The sequence below is a fragment of the Marmota monax genome, unplaced genomic scaffold (assembly GCF_021218885.2).
Source record: "Marmota monax isolate L192 unplaced genomic scaffold, Marmota_monax_Labrador192_F-V1.1 WCK01_AAM20220418_F8-fsc00024, whole genome shotgun sequence".
Taxonomy (NCBI): domain Eukaryota; kingdom Metazoa; phylum Chordata; class Mammalia; order Rodentia; family Sciuridae; genus Marmota; species Marmota monax.
The window spans coordinates 1,627,248-1,643,732 of record NW_026695224.1 but is presented as its reverse complement, the minus strand read 5'-3'; the positions used below and the strand labels follow the sequence as shown (position 1 = coordinate 1,643,732).

Sequence of the window (16,485 nt, the reverse complement as noted above, 5' to 3'; positions counted from 1 at the left end):
TCTCCATGGCAAAAAGAATAGTATATTGGAAGTTCTGAAACAGAAGAGTTAAACTATAGAAGATGAAGTCACAAGTTAAATGTGGGGTGAGGAGTGTAAACTAGGTAGGACCCAGGACAGGCTTTTATTCTGAGTAAAACAGTGTACTGTAAAAGAAATAACAGAGGAGGGAAGCCAAATAGAAGTACATTAAAGTAATTCAGGCAAGAGATAATGATGGTTTGGACCAAGAGGACAGCAGTGGAAACAGAAATAAGTGCTTAGATTATGGATATGTTTTTATTCTGATTATATATTTGATTCTTTGGAAGATTTGAGAAAAAGAGAGTACTATAACTATAGGGTCGCTGGCCTGACCAAATGGAAAGATGGTGTTGCTAAAACTGAGATGGAACAGAAATGGGGGTAAAATTAAGGATTCTGTTTTGAATTCATTGTATGTACTGTAATCTCTCTTAGACATAGAAAAAGTGATGCTGAGTATGCTATTGGAAATGAGCCTAGAATTCAGGGATTGGAATTCTACAATGGAGTTACAAATTTGAAGAAATGTTAAGAACTGATTCAAGTCAATTTGGTCATATATGACTCTCATATTCTTTTAGCAAGGGGGGACTTATACTTCCCAAGCTCAAAACCTCCTATAGGAAATCAACATTGTAGTACTAGAATAAAGACAGACATCTAAATCACGTAGAATTTAGAGGCAAGAAATAAATTCAAACACCTATGGCCAATTAATTTTAACAAAGATGGCAAGACTATTCAAAGGGGAAAGAATAGCCTCTGCAACAAGCCAGTGTGCTGGGATATCTGTATATAGACATGCAACAGAATGAAGTTGTACTCCACATTTTAAAAAAAAAATTAACTCAGAATGGGTCAGTCACATAAATGTAAGAACTAAAATTATTACAAGTCTTAGAATAAAAACAGAAGTAAATCTACATTTCATCAGATTTGGCAGCAGTGGATTCTTAAATTTGACACTAAAAGCATTAGTAACAATTTTTTTTAAAAAAGTAGATGGAATTTCCTAAAAGTTTAAAAATTTTGTGCAAAAATTAATGGACATTTTCAAGAAAATGAAAAGATAGCCCCATGGAATGTTGGGAAAAAAATATTTAGAAATCTCACCACTGATACTGCTGTTGTATCCATAACACATAATGAACCTTTGCAGCAAACAGCAAAAATGCATACAGCCCAATTTAAGAATGGTCTAGATGTTTCTCCAGAGAGCCCAAAGTCTCAAAGTTATTCTACATCATTCATTATGAGATATAAATCAAAACTACAAATGAGTTAACACTTTACAACCATAATGATAACTTTAATTAAAAAGACCAAAAAAATAAGTATAAGCAATCATGTGAAGAATAGAAACCCTCATATATTGTTGGTGAGAAGGTAAAATGGTGCAAATGCTATGAAAATCAATATGGCAATTCCTCAAAAAATTAAACCTAGAGTTACTATATGATCAACAGTTACAATTCTGAGTATATAATCCAAAGAGTTGAAAGCAGAGTCTTAAAGAAATAGTTGTACATCTGTGTTTACTGCAACATCAATAACAGCCAAAGAACAAAAACAACTCCCAATTTTCATCATTAGTAGGATAGATAAACAAAGTGTATTCATAAAATGTAGTATCATTCCATATAAAGAAAGGAAGTACTGATACTTGCTACAACTTATATGACCCTTGTGAACATTATGCTAAGTGAAAGAAGCCAGGCACAAATGGTCAATTTTTATATGATTCTTTTTATATGATGTATCTAGAATAGACAAATCCATAGGGATTGAAAGCTTGAATATTATGGATGACGGGTACAAGGTGTGTTTATGGAATGATGGGTGAAAACTAGGAACAACAGAGAACTGGTGGCTGCAAAACATTTTGAAAATACTTAAGATGCTGTAATTTTATTCTTTAAAATGGCTAATTGTATGTTATGTGAATTTCACCTTAATTAAAGAAAAATTAAATTGAAATGGGAGCTTTTGTTGAAAACTAATGGAAATGTAAAATGGCACAACCTCTTCTTAGAAAACAAGTTTTCCATATTTAAAAATAGTTTTAAACTTTTTACTCCTTAATTCATTGTTCATTATCTAGGAATGTAAGAAAATAATCTGGATACAAACTACTGATAATACAGAGATGTTCTCTAAAGAACTGATAGATGAGGAAAATTTCTTCATATCTAACATTAGAGGGTTAGTTTTAAATGATAAGAGGATATTATGAAGAAAGAATTGTATAATATCTGCAGAGATATTTTAGAAAAATAGCTGTTAACATATATAATAGTATGTTTTACACTGCATTACCTTTGATTTTCTCTCAATTAATAGAATTTTGATATTTCAATAATCTTTCTCTCTACTCATCTGTTTTTGAAGATTTTCAACAATTAGTGAGTATTCACAAAATAATATCAAGTGAAAATAATACTAAACTATCTTAAAAGAGAAAAATTGTATTAATGGTCTACTAATGTATAAAATTTTATTTATATAACAATAACATCACAGAAGAAAAGAAGGGAATGGAGCTACACTGGAGGAAAGTTTTTAGATGCACTTTGAATTAAATTGGTATTAATCTGAACTAGATTTTTTTTAAGGTAAGATGTTAATTGAAATCCCCAGGGCAATCATTAAGACAGTAAGTAACTCTAAAAATATATATAGTAAAAGAAATACCAAAGGAATTTAAAGGGTTTATAGAAAAGACTTAACAAAAGAAAGCAGGAACAGAGAAATAAAAGAATTTTATAAACATCAGACATAGAAAACAGATAGCAAATGATAGACATAAATATGGCCTTGTCAGTTAATTATTTTAAATGTAAATTAAATAAATACTTCTATCAAAACATAGATTGGCAGAATAAATAAAGGAAATATACTGCCTTCAGTATATGGTAAACAGTAAGATAAAAACTGTTACTAAAGACAGATATTTTATTAACCAGAGACCTGATAGATATAACAACTCTAAAGATGCATGCAGCTAACAGAGCCCCCAAATACATGAAGAATTAAAAAGAGAAATTGATAGTTCAATATAAATAATGAAAACGTTAATACCTCACTTTCAGAATTGATCAAACAACTAAGATCAATGAGAAAGAATCTGAAAACTATAAACCATCTAAACCTAAAAGACGTGTATAGCACACTTTAACCAACAATGGCAGAATATGCACTTTTTTCAGGATCACACTGAACAGTCTCTAGGATAGACCATACATATGCTATGTCATGAAACAAACCTGAATAAATAAATTTAAAAGGATTGAAGTCATACCATGTTATGTTCTCTGACCATAATGGAATGACATTAAAAATCACAGAACACTGGAAATTCATAAATGTGTGGAAATCAAACAATACACTCCAAAATAAACAATGAGGCAAAGAAAAAATCATTAGGCATCGAAAACATTTTGAGATAAAACACACACACACACACACACACACACACACCATACCAAAATCAATGGAATGAAGCGAAAACAGTTCATATAGGGTAATTTACCACTGTAAATACCTTTGTTGAAAATCAGAACAATCCCCAATAAGTAGCATAAGCCTAATCTTCCACTTTCAGAAACTAGAAAAAGTAAAGCCAACAGTTAAAGAAAGCAGAAGATGGCAAATAATGAAGAAAATAAATAATACAGAAACAGAATAAACTGAACACTATTTCTTTTAATACTAACAAAATTGACCAACCTTTAAATAGAAATATCAGGAAAAAAAGAAGATTCTCTTTTTGTTATTTTTTTTTAGTTATACATGACATTAGGATGTATTTTGACATATTATATATGCATGGTGTGTACTTTCCCATTCTTATGGTTACACATGATGTCGAGTTACTCTGGTCGGGTGTTCATGTATGAACATAGGAGTGTTATGTCTGATTCATTCTACTGTTTTTCCTATTTCCATCCCCTCCCTCCCTTCCCTTCATTCCCTTTTGTCTAATCCAGGGAACTTCTGGTTCTTCCCTCCACTCCCCTCTTATTGTGTGTTCACATCCATATATCAGAGAGAATATTTGCCTTTGGTTTTGGGGACTGGCTTATTTCACTTAGCATGATAGTCTCTAGTTCCATTCATTTACTGGGAAATACCATAATTTCATTCTTCTTTATGGTTAAGTTATATTTCACTGTGTATATATACCACATTTTCTTTATACATTCATGTGTTGAGGGGCACCTAGGCTGGTTCCATAGCTTAGATATTGTGAATTGAGCTGCTATAAACACTGATGTGCCTGGATCACTACAATATGATGATTTTTAAGTACTTTGGGTATATGTAGAGGAGTGGTATAACTTGGACAAATGGCGGTTCCGTTCCAAGTTTTCTGAAGAATCTCCATATGGCTTTCCAGAGTAGTTGCACTAATTTGCAGTCCCACCAGCAATGTATGAGTGTACCTTTTTCCCACACCCTTGCCAACATTTATAGTTACTTGTATTCTTGATAATTGCCATTCTGACTGGAATAAGAGGAAATCTGTGTGGTTTTAATTTGCATTTCTCTAATTTTGAGAGATGTTGAACATTTTTTTCATATATTTATTGACCATTTGTATTTCTCTTTCTGCAACATGCCTGTTCAGTTCCTTAGCCCATTTATTAATTGGGTTATTTGGGTTTGTTATTTTTTGGTGTTTTTTGAGTTTTTTATAAATCCTGGAGATTAACATTCTGTCTGAGGTGCAGATGGCAAAGATTTTCTACCATGCTGTAGGCGCTGTCTTCATGTTCATGATTAAGGAGTTTCCTTTGCTGTGAAGAAGGTTTTTAGTTTGATCTCATCCTGTTTATTCTTTTTTATTATTATTTTAGTTGTAGATGGACACAATACCTTTATTTTTTTTAATGTGGTACTGAGGATCGAATCTATTGCCTTACATGTGTTAGGCAAGCACTCTACCACTAAGCTAAAAATCCCAGCCCCCATTTATTGATTCTTGATTTTACTTCTTGCACTTTAGGAATCTTATTGAAGAAGTTAGTTCCTAAGCTGACATGATGGAGACTTGGACCTATTTTTTATTCTAGTAGGTGGCAGGGTCTCTGGTCAAATACCTAGGTCCTTGATCTACTTTGAGTTTTGTGCAGGGTGAGAGAGAAGGGTTTAATTTCATTTCGCTACAAATGGATTTCCAGTTTTCCCAGCACAATTTGTTGAAGAGGCTATCTTTTCTCCAATGTATGTTTATGGCACCTTTGTCTAGTATGAGATAACTGTATTTATGTGGGTTTTTCTGTATGTCTTCTGTTTTCAACCAGTGGTCTTCATGTCTGTTTTGGTGACAATACCATGCTGTTTTGTTACTATAGCTCTGCAGTACAATTTAAGGTCTGATATTGTGATGCCTTCTGTTTCACTTTTCTTGCTGAGAATTGCTTTGGCTATTCTGGGCCTCATTTTTCCAAGTGAATTTCATGACTGCTTTTTCTGTTTCTATGAAGAACATCATTGGAATTTTAACAAGAATTGCATTAAATCCGTATAGCACTTTTGGTAGTATAGCCATTTTGGCAATATTTATTCTGCCTCTCCAAGAACATGAGAGATTTTTCCATCTTCTAAGGTTTCTTTCTTGAGTGTTCTGTAGTTTTCATTGTAGTTGTTAGATTGATTCCCAAATTTTTTTTTGAGACTACTCTGAATGGAATAGTTTTCTTAATTTCTCTGTTGATTAATTACTAATGTATAGGAACACAATTGATTTATGGGTGTTAATTTTATATTCTGCTACTTTGCTGAATTCATGTATGAGCTCTAGAAGCTATCTGGTGGAGTAGCTTGGGTCTTCTAAATATACAGTCATGACTTCGGCAAATAGGGATAGTTTGAGTTCTTCTTTTTCTATTCATATCCCTTTAGTTTTTTCCTTCTAATTGCTCTGGCTAGAGTTTCAAGGACTGTGTTGAATAGAAGTAGTGAAAGAGGGCATCCTTGTCTTATTCCAATTTTTTGAGGGAATGCTTTCAATTTTTCTCCATTTAGATTGATATTGGCCTTAGGTTTAACATATATAGCTTTTACAATGTTGAAGTATGTTCCTACTATCCCTAGTTTTTCTAGTTTGAACATGAATGGATGCTGTATTTTGTCAAATGCTTTTTCTGCATCTGAGATAATCATGTGATTCCTGTCTTTAAGTCTATTAATGTGATGAATTGTTTATTGATTTCCATATGTTGAACCACTTGATCATCTTTTGAATGTTTTTGCATGCAATTTGCCAGTATTTTTATTAAGGATTTTTGTGTCTGTTTTCATCAGGGATATTGGTCTGAAGTTTTCAGTAAAAAGAGAAGATTCTAATTAACTAAAATCCAGAATGCAAAAGGAAGCCACTAGTAACCTTACAGAAAATATAAATGAAGATAAACAAATAACAAATAAACACATGAAAAAAAGCATAATATCATTAGTCACTAGGAAAATGCACATAAAAACCCCAGTGAGATGCCACTTTACAACCTTGAAAATGGTTATAGTCAAAAAAAATACAGAAAAAATGTTATCAAGGATGTAGAAAAATTGAAACCTTCATACATTGCTGGCAGGAATATGTAAAAGTACAACTACTTTTTATAAATGTATATATATTTTAATTGATATAATAATTATATATGTTTATGGAATACAGTTTGACATTTCAGTACATATATACAACATGTAATGATCAAATGAGGGTAATGGGCATAGCCATCACCCTAGAACATTATTATTCTTCAGAATCCTCTATGCCATTTTGAAATATACAATTGTTGTCAACCATAATTATCCTGCTATACTACAGAACATTAAAAGTTATTTATCCTATCAAACTTCAGTACAGCTACTTTGGAAAATAATTTGTAGTTCCTAAAGATGTTAAACACTCTTAGATGTTAATTAAAAGACAGGAAAATGTAAGGAGATTCCAAAAATTGTATATTAATGTCCACAGCAGTATTTTTCATGATAGCAAAAAAGGGGAAATCACTCAAATATCCATTAAGTAATAAATGAAATAAAATGATAGTATACATCACATAATACAACATTATTTGGCAATTAATTATTGAAACAAAATGTAAGAAGCCAGTGACAATAAACCATATATATTGTTTGTTTGTATTTATGTGAAGTCTTCAGAATAGGTAAATCTGTAGAGACAGAGAACAGATTAGAGATTTCCTTCAGTGGGAAGTATGGGAGTTGAAACAAGAATACCCCTAAGTAGATATGGAGTTTCTTTTTCAAGTATTGGAAATGTCCTAAAATTATATTGTGGTAATGGCTAAACTCTTTGAATATACTCAAAACCACTTAAATGTATACTTTAAATGGGTGATATATCTGGTATGTGAATCAAATTTGTAAATCAGCTTTAAGGATCACATCTGTTTTCTGTAAAAAGTAAATCATTAATATCAATGAACTGGATGTTAATTTCACATTTTTTATACTTATGAATAGTTTTATTACCTGAATGTTTACATTTTTCTCATTTTATCTTTTGATGGGAATAATGTTTCCAAAGATGTTTTTTGTTTTGCATTGTTTTAAAAAAAATCTAGCTGGACAACTCAGCCAATCAGCACATTTAGCTCTCCAACTACCATACAACGTACTTGGTTTAGGTCGAAGTGCAAATTTTCTTGACCATCTTTATGTTGGTATTCCCCGTCCTTCTGGAGAGACAGTAAGTAAAAATTTAGTTGTTTACAATTCTGACCTTAAATATTCAATGTTTAAATATTTCAATTCAATAATTTGAGTCCAGTTGGATACAAATAATTTGAATATTGTTTTTCCCTTAAAAGAATAAAAAAAAAAAACTGATTGATGGTGACCTATCTAAGCTTATCTTACTAAGTAGTACATCATGATCTGAAGATATTGTGTAGTTTTTCCATCTCACCCCCCGTAAATTTTATGACTTCCTATTCTTTCCTGCTTATTCTTAACAGTTTTCACCACCTAACATTTAATATTTTACTGACATAAGCACAATAATATATAAGTATAATACATAAAAATACAATATATAATAGTAATATTTTACTTGTGTTAGTAAATTACATCTTACTCTTTTTGTCAGTCTCCCCTCAATGTGCATTTGTACACAGCACCTGCTAAATATTTTTGCCCAATAAATATTTGTTGGGTGAATAAATTCATAAGATACAAGTATAATATAAAAAATAAGAAAATTTTTCAAACAGAGGATACAGAAGCCCTATATATGTAAATTTAGTTTTAATTCATACCTGGTATTTCATCATCTCACATTACTTGAAATTTTTCCTTGTTTACTTAGAATTAAATAATTGTGTTCTTTATACCCTAGATGTTAAATGTTCTTAAATTCTTTTTTTCAGTCTGTACGAAAACAAGAGTGGACTGCAATCATTCCAAATTCCCAGCTAATTGTCATTCCATACCCTCACAATGTCCCTCGAAGGTAATGTTCCTGTTTGACTAAATTGAGTAAAGATACTGCCAACTCTGTATGATAGATATAGTAATGTCTTTAAAATTTTCTTATTCTTTTTTAAATTATTTTAATTTTTGCTTTTAGTTGGACACAATACCTTTATTTTATTTAATTTTTATGTGATGCTGAGGATCAAACACAGGGCCTCTCACATGCTAGGCAAGTGCTCTACCACTGAGCCACACCCAGCCCCTAAAATTTTCTTATTCTTAGGGGTCCTAGGTTTGATCCCCAGCACTGTACACATATAAACATACACAAAGAAACCCACATTCCTGCTATGTTCCTAAGAATGCTCATCACTCAATTTGCTTACAGCAAATTTTAAATGACTGAACATACCTACAACAAAAGGTCTCTGACATTTTTCATGAAGAACAAATCCAATCCTATTAGAAAAATAGCAGGTTAATTAGTTAAGGATATATATATATATATTCTGCTTAAATGAATTACTCTTTGTTTTACTACTCATAAATTCTAATGTTTCAGGATGTTAAATTGTTTTGGCTTTGTTTTTGTTTTGAGTGTCAGGGATCAGATCTAGACCTGTTAGGCAAACACTCTACCACTGAGTTATATGACTTCAGCCTTAAGATGGTTCATTTTTTAATAAGTACTGATCTTTTAACTAAATTCTTTGAAAAGTAGTATACATCCCAAGAAATTGGGCACACAAATTTCAGAGCCAAACAGACCTAGACTAGAAAAACTCAGCTCCACTGATGTCCTGTGAGATTGGGAGCTAATATTTTGTGCTCTCTATGGCCCAAATTTTGTGTCTATAGAATGGGAGATAGAACACCTATCTTAAGAGGATAAGGATGCGAAATAGTTAACACAGTGCCAAGCACATAGTAGGTAAATGTTTTTATTCTTATTATCAGCATGCATTCCTTTCTTGAGATAGCATTTAACTTTAAATCCTTAATTTATCTGTTAAGTTTTTAATTACATTGATTCTGTTCTATCAGTAAGATCCTGCTTATTACATTTATTCTCAAAATATAGGAATTTTTGTCTTCCCCCAACTCCTGCTCCAACCCCTGGGTTGGGACTGAACCCAGGGCCTTGTGTATGCCAAACATACATTCTACCACAAAGCTACACTCTCAGCCTTTTTCTTTATTAAGTTTTTGGATGAGATGTATTATTGTGGTGTGCTAGACCAGACCATCTCATGACACCTCAACAACTGTGTGCATCTTTTTCCATTTCTATTCAGTGAAGTCACATTAAAATCAGTTATTGTAGGAGAATTTACTCTCTGAAAACTGGCAAATGCCATAAATCAGTTCTATTTCCCCCTACCCTGCAGAGAACAAGTTTACCAGCACATCTATACGTAATTTTATGACAGATATATGGCCTTTAGAACCAAAATGTTGGAGAAAACAAACTTTATTACAGCATTATGCTTCAACATCAATAGAAACTGTTTCACTGGAAACTTGGTTCCATTTTGTTTTGTTTTGAGTCAGTGTTGCCTAGGCTGGTCTTGAACTCAAGGATTCAAGTTACCCTCCCATTTAATTGAGACTACAGACATGCACTACCATACATACCTAGGCCTGGTTCATATTTCTATACATGAAATTTATTTAAAAAATTAGAAAATAGATAATAAGCAGGAAACTATATATAGGTATTTCTATGTAGTACAGTATCATGACTCATTCTTACTGCCATGGAATGGTAAGGAAAAAAAAGAATGCAAAAAAGTATGTGTAATCAACAACCACTGTGATCTAAAAGGTATCTATGTATATATGTTCATGTATGCAAGATAGTTGGTACAAGCAACTGCCTTGAGGATTTACCTTGTGTCTGTTACTGACTTTTAAAAAATATATATTTAAAAAGCAAAACCCAAAATATCTCATGAAAGAACTGTTTTTTAAAATATGAGCAATCTACAGAGTTCCTCAACTAATTTATCTTGCTCTTTCTGAGGAAATGTTCTTTTCAAATTTATGTACATAATAAAAATCAAATTGATTTTAGTTTGAGGTATATTTTAATATTTATTGACTAGAATCTACCTTCTGGATCAATAAATTTTAATTATCCCAAAATATATCAATAGCTATTTGCTATTCTTCAGAATGATCTTACCTTTATTAAACTTTTGAAATGAAAATATCCATTTTCTGTTTCCATGGAGAACAAAATGCTCTATGTATATAACCCCCTGCAGTGTTGGTGATAAAGATCTTGGCTTTAAGCTTTTCGGGGTTTATAAGTTGTGTTGTATATATAAGTTGTGTTGTATATACTGTTTCAGGCAAGAAGAACTAGTTATGTTTATGTTGATGACCTTTAACCTGTTTGTTGACATTAACATTGAAGGACTGAAGGTGATTTTATCATTGTTCTCAATATAAAAATCATTATAGTAATGTAAACCCTCTAACCAAGACACAGAAATGGGGCGAGTCCTGCACATGCCGTCTATGTATACAGTTGTTTCAGTTGGTCATACTGCATGTGTAGGCAAGGGTCAATAAAAAAAAATGATACAGAAACTTTATTGAAGTCATGACCACATATCTTTAAGAGTTCAGGTTTCAAATTTAGCAGGTCAGTCAAAATGTGAAAACGATGTCTTTGCTCATCCAAAGTACCCTTGATAAATTAATAATACTTCTTAGCTGGGCACAGTGGCATATGCCTATAATCCCAGATACTCCAAAGGATGAGGCAGGAGAACCACAAGTTCAAGGCCAGCCTTCTTAACTTTGCATGACTATCTCTATAAAGTAAATTAAATAAATAAAAACAGCTGGGGTTGTAGCTCAGTGGTAGAGCACTCCTAGGTTCAACCCCTGATACCACAAAAAGTAATAATAATTTTTAGAGGGTCAAACTTGGAAAAAGAAAAATATCAAAATATCTCATCAAAAATTCTACTTCAGGTAGCTGGGGGTATAGCTCAATGGTAAAGTACTTGCCTAGCATGCATGAGGCCCTGGGTTCAATCCCTAGCATCAGACCAAAAAAAAAAAAAACAAAATTCCACCTAGCTTCTAACAAAAATATGAACTCTGCAGGAGTCATAGTCTTAGCACTCTTCTAAATTTAATTGCTTTTGTTTTACTTATAGTTAATGAATAGGAGGGTGAGTTATTTAATGAATGGCTCATTTTATCACTTAATAAGCTATTTTGCTTTTTGATCTCAGTTTAAGCTTATCTTTAAGTTAACATTTGTAATTTTAATTTGTCTGTTTTTATCTACAGCTGGAGTGCCAAACTATATCTTACACCAAGTAATATTGTGCTACTTACCGCTATAGCTCTCATTGGTGTCTGTGTCTTCATCTTGGCTATAATTGGCATTTTACATTGGCAAGAAAAGGTTTGTTTATTTAAATGAAACATTAACTTTGGTTAATTTATTATATGTATTGATTGCTCTTTAAAATTATCATTAAAGAGCTGAGAATGTAGCTTAATAGTAAAGTGCATATCTAGCATGTATGAGGCCATCAGTTCAACCCTAGCACCACAAAAACAAAAAAGTACTAAATACATAACTAGTAATTTCATCCCAATAATGACCCCAATAAAAGGGCTTCTTTGTGTCACAAAAGAGAAACACTTTGTTGTTACACCTACTCTCTTTGGATTATCATGTCAATCATAATCATTTTTGTTAACTAAAAGTACTGTTTTTTCTTAGCTTCTCTTTTAACTTACAAAAAAGAGAACACGATAATTTTTCTAATAAGTATTCATAGATTTATCATTTGAAAATAAAGTCACTCTTTACATATCAAAAATAGTAATATAAAATTATATATTTAGTTAACTTTAAGACTGCAGCTTGAGGTAAGACCAATGATCATCCTGTGTACTTTGACCAGAATTATCAGAACATAGTCTAAAATTTTAAGACAGCTCTTGACCTATGAAAGAAAGGAAATTAATTTCATCAATTTTTCAGGACATCTGATTGTGGGCTTACAGCAATTATAATGTTGTGGCAAAAAATAGATACACAGTATCATTGGTGGCACTGTAGTTCTGCTTCTTTGACCAACTTTTCACCTAGGCTGGCTGCTGCCTTCTCCCTTTCTCTCAGGGCAGGCTTTCCACAGTATCTGCCCTAAGCCCTCTTTCTACACTTCCCCTGCCAATTTCATCTAATAATAGCTTCAGTCATTAACTCGAAATATTCCTAGCCCTCACCTCTCTCTAAAGGTCTCTTTCCATCTTACAAGCACCTCAAAATCAGTATTCTAAAGTTCATATCTTCTCTTTTTTTTTACTCACAAGATTTAATCTATTGCCCTATTGATTCTGCCTCCACTAAGAATCTCATCAGGCCAGGCACAGTGGCTCATGCCTATAATCCCCCAGTGACTTAGAAAACTGAGGCAGGAGGATCTCCAGGATGACCAGCCCATGCAGCAAAGCAAGACCCTGTCTCAATAAAAAAAAAGGAAATAAAAAGAGTTGGGGGTATAGCTTGGAGATGAAACACTTCAGTATAGGTCCCCCCCCCAAAAAAAATTTTTTTTTTGTTGCTCTGCATTCCTACTACCACTTCTTCATTTCAGCCCCTTATTATATCCCGCCTGGCCTCTCCAGTTTCATTCTCTTCCTTTTCCACTTATCAAACTGCTATCTGACTGTTCTTCATTAAGTTTAGCCTTAATTATAACACTATCTTGCTAAAAAACCTCAGGGCACTATCCACTGCCTAAAATGTGTAAATTCCTTAACCTGGCTTTCATATTACTTCCAATATACCTTTTCCAACCTTATTCTTTTCATACATTCCATTTTCCTTCTAGACTTCTCATGATCACTCATGTTGTACTCCCTTCCTAAACCTCATTTCCAAAAATGCTGTCTTTTCAAAGCATTCCCTTTCATCACTCAACCCCAGAAGTAATCTCTCTCTTAGAAGTAACATTGTTCACCTTGTATCCTGAAGTACAATATGTTTTGCTTCTTTTTCCTGAGGCTTTAAGTTCCTGGAGAACAAAATACAAAACTGAGGGGTTTTTAATTCTTCAAAATACTGAGCATAATACATTGCTGGGAGCAGAGGGTCTATAAATATCTGCTAAATCCATAGGTCAAACAAAAAAACAAAAACTAATATACTTTAATGTAATTAGTTTAGTTCATTTATTAATATCAGTGTTGAATTGGAGAAAAATAGAATAGTTGATTCTATCCTTATAGAATCAAGTGTTAACTTTTATTTTCAAACAAACAACAAAACAAACTAAGTAACATTTTTGTTGATTTTTAAATTTAATTAGTAGATCGTTGATTATAAAGTAGCTACTATAAACTACAAAAATATTTCATAAGATTATTGTATTATAAAATCACAACTATTATCTACTAATTGCTGAGGGAGGGCTTTTTAAGAAATTAATCACTTCTATTTCAGAAATGAGTCTTCTTAACGTTTTCTTATCATTTATAAACTAATTTAAAATTCTTTTTTCAGAAAGCAGATGATAGAGAAAAACGACAAGAGGCCCATCGGTTTCATTTTGATGCTATGTGATTTGGCTTTAATATTACATAATGGAATGACTATTCATTTGATTAGCTGAAATACTAAATCCTGGCCTATAGAAGAAAATAGGGGATTTTGAATATTATTTATAAATGATGCATCTCTTGGTAATTATTGAAAGATATTAAAATAAATACAGTCTGAATGTCTCACAAAGTCTTTTTTTTTTAAAGCACTTTGTAAACAGTAATTTAAATTATTTACTCAGTACTACTGTGCATTTTTGTTCTTTTGTGGAATGTGTTGCATGTACTTTGGTGTTTATGTATTTATAATCTTATTGGGGTAATCATAGAAAAAATATGTATAAATAAAAATATTTAAATAAGCAGGATTTTTCTTTGTTCCCCTTGAATTGATCTTGTTTCTTATTCTAATGGTGCAAACTCTACTTTTGCAAATGTATCACAGATTAAAGTTATTAAACATTCACCTTCAACACAGCAGTTCAGGGGGCTCAATGATGGCATACAATATAATTGAGTACTCTTGCTTTGGAATCACAGTAAGACTTGCCTTAAATTCCTGGTTCCACAGCTTACAAAGTGATTGTTTGAATTTGGCTATTGCTTAAACTCTGTAAGCCTAGGTTTGTTTATACATTGGGACTAATATACTTACTCGCTTAAGTTATTGAAAAGAGTAAGTGGGATAATGTATATAAAGTGTTTAAGCTCAGTGCTTAACACAGAGTAAAGTGCTCAATACATAGCAGCTGTCATTGTTACTATTTTAGGTGATTTTATTAGACTTCTACAAATAATTATAAAAATATATAGAATTGATAGAATTTTACTTTTAAGCATGAAGAAATCACATTCTTTGGAAAACTAAAATTCTTGGTGGTTTATATCTTACATAAAATTTTCTTGATCATAAATTAACTAAAAATTATAGTATTACCCAAGAATAAATATGTCCTAAAATTTTTTATTTGAAAAACTAATCATCATGTGACAATGAAGAACATTTTATTTCTTCAAAGGAACCTGCTATAGACAGCATCTAGGAATACAAATTTTCAATCGAATTTCTATTCTCAAGGCTTGCAACAGTTGATAATTTACATTCAGACTTGAATGCAAATTTTACACTATGAACTTCCTTTTGCCAAAATTAAATTTAAAAGACTTAAATTTAGATTGAGAAAAAAGTTCATATATTAAGGATAATAATTTTCTAATGTGCACACGGACATGTAATGGCTCCAAAATATAAAATCTCTCTGAAAACAATTTCGTTCTTCATGTTATTTTTTTTCTTTATCGTTCACTGAAAGTGGCATGTATTAAATTAGTTTACTTTGTTATCTGAGCATGTGAATGTGTCTTCTTAATAAATATTCTTCATTGAAGCAAAGTGTTGTGATGAGTTTTGAAATAATTATTTTGGAACATGAAGAGTCCTCAAGGGTTAAGTGAACATAAATCACTTATCTGGACCATAAGACCAAGATAAGGTGACTTTCCCATTACCACTTTGTGAGACAGGGACAAGGCAGGATTCTCCTGACATTACTTATATTCACTATAAACCCATAATGCTATAACCATGCACTGTTTTACATTTCCAAGGATAATAAACTTCATATCTGTCAACTAATAAAGCATGAGTCTTAAAACTATTTAGAATCAGGGTCTACAAAGAATAGCATGACAGACAAAATGTTAATGACAAAAATATAGTCTATGATAATAATACTATTTCTGTGTCTCCAAACACAACTTTTAATATTATTTATTAAGAGACAGCAAGTAAAAAATTGCCACAACACTGAGAATCAGTAACAAAGATGTTTATATTAATTTTGAATACTGTAGTGCAAAGAAAACAAGACTTTGAGGTCAGACAAAACTGAATTCAGAGCCCAACTGCCCCATTTTATGACTTTGAATCAATTACTTTAGCTCTTCAAGTTTGGATTTCTTCATCTGTAAACTAGGATAGTTAAGTGTGATACCTACCTTAAAGGAGAGTTCAAAATGATTGTTTGTACATAAAAGGACCAAGGGCAAGGATGTCCCCCTATAACTAATACTTTCTAAAATACTAGTGGAAATCTTAACCAGAATTAAAAAGCCAAGAAAGGAAAATAAAAGACAGATTGGAATGGAAGAATCAAAATGTTCCCTATTAGATGAGATGATGGTATACAGAAAAATCTCAAGAAATCTACATACACATGTGGGGACAGGTGCGCGGAGTACTGCCTATGTGGCCTACTCTAAGCGTGCCTGAGTGGCAAAACTACTCCCCTCCTGCTAGGCACTTGAGCTGCAAATGGCCCCAAAGGCAGAGTTCTGGTATTGCAGTCACAGCGCTTGCTCCATGGCCCACTCCTTGATTGGTTGCTACAAAGACAGTTGGCAAATAATTGTATCCATGGCTGCCTATAATCTGCTTAGCTA

General features: G+C 32.2%; 1 protein-coding gene across 2 annotated transcripts in view; it reads left to right on the top strand.

Annotated features, from left to right (window-relative positions):
- Window positions 1–15,436, top strand: part of Itfg1 (integrin alpha FG-GAP repeat containing 1) — a 254,097-nt gene extending 238,661 nt beyond the window's left edge. For both annotated transcript variants that reach the window (XM_046435181.2, XM_046435182.2), the window contains 4 exons: window positions 7,617–7,741; window positions 8,421–8,503; window positions 11,776–11,893; window positions 14,006–15,436. In XM_046435181.2, the coding sequence (XP_046291137.1) occupies window positions 7,617–7,741; window positions 8,421–8,503; window positions 11,776–11,893; window positions 14,006–14,065 (386 nt within the window). In that variant the 3' untranslated portion in view covers window positions 14,066–15,436. The remainder of the gene's footprint in view (window positions 1–7,616; window positions 7,742–8,420; window positions 8,504–11,775; window positions 11,894–14,005) is intronic.
- Window positions 15,437–16,485: the final 1,049 nt, after the last annotated feature.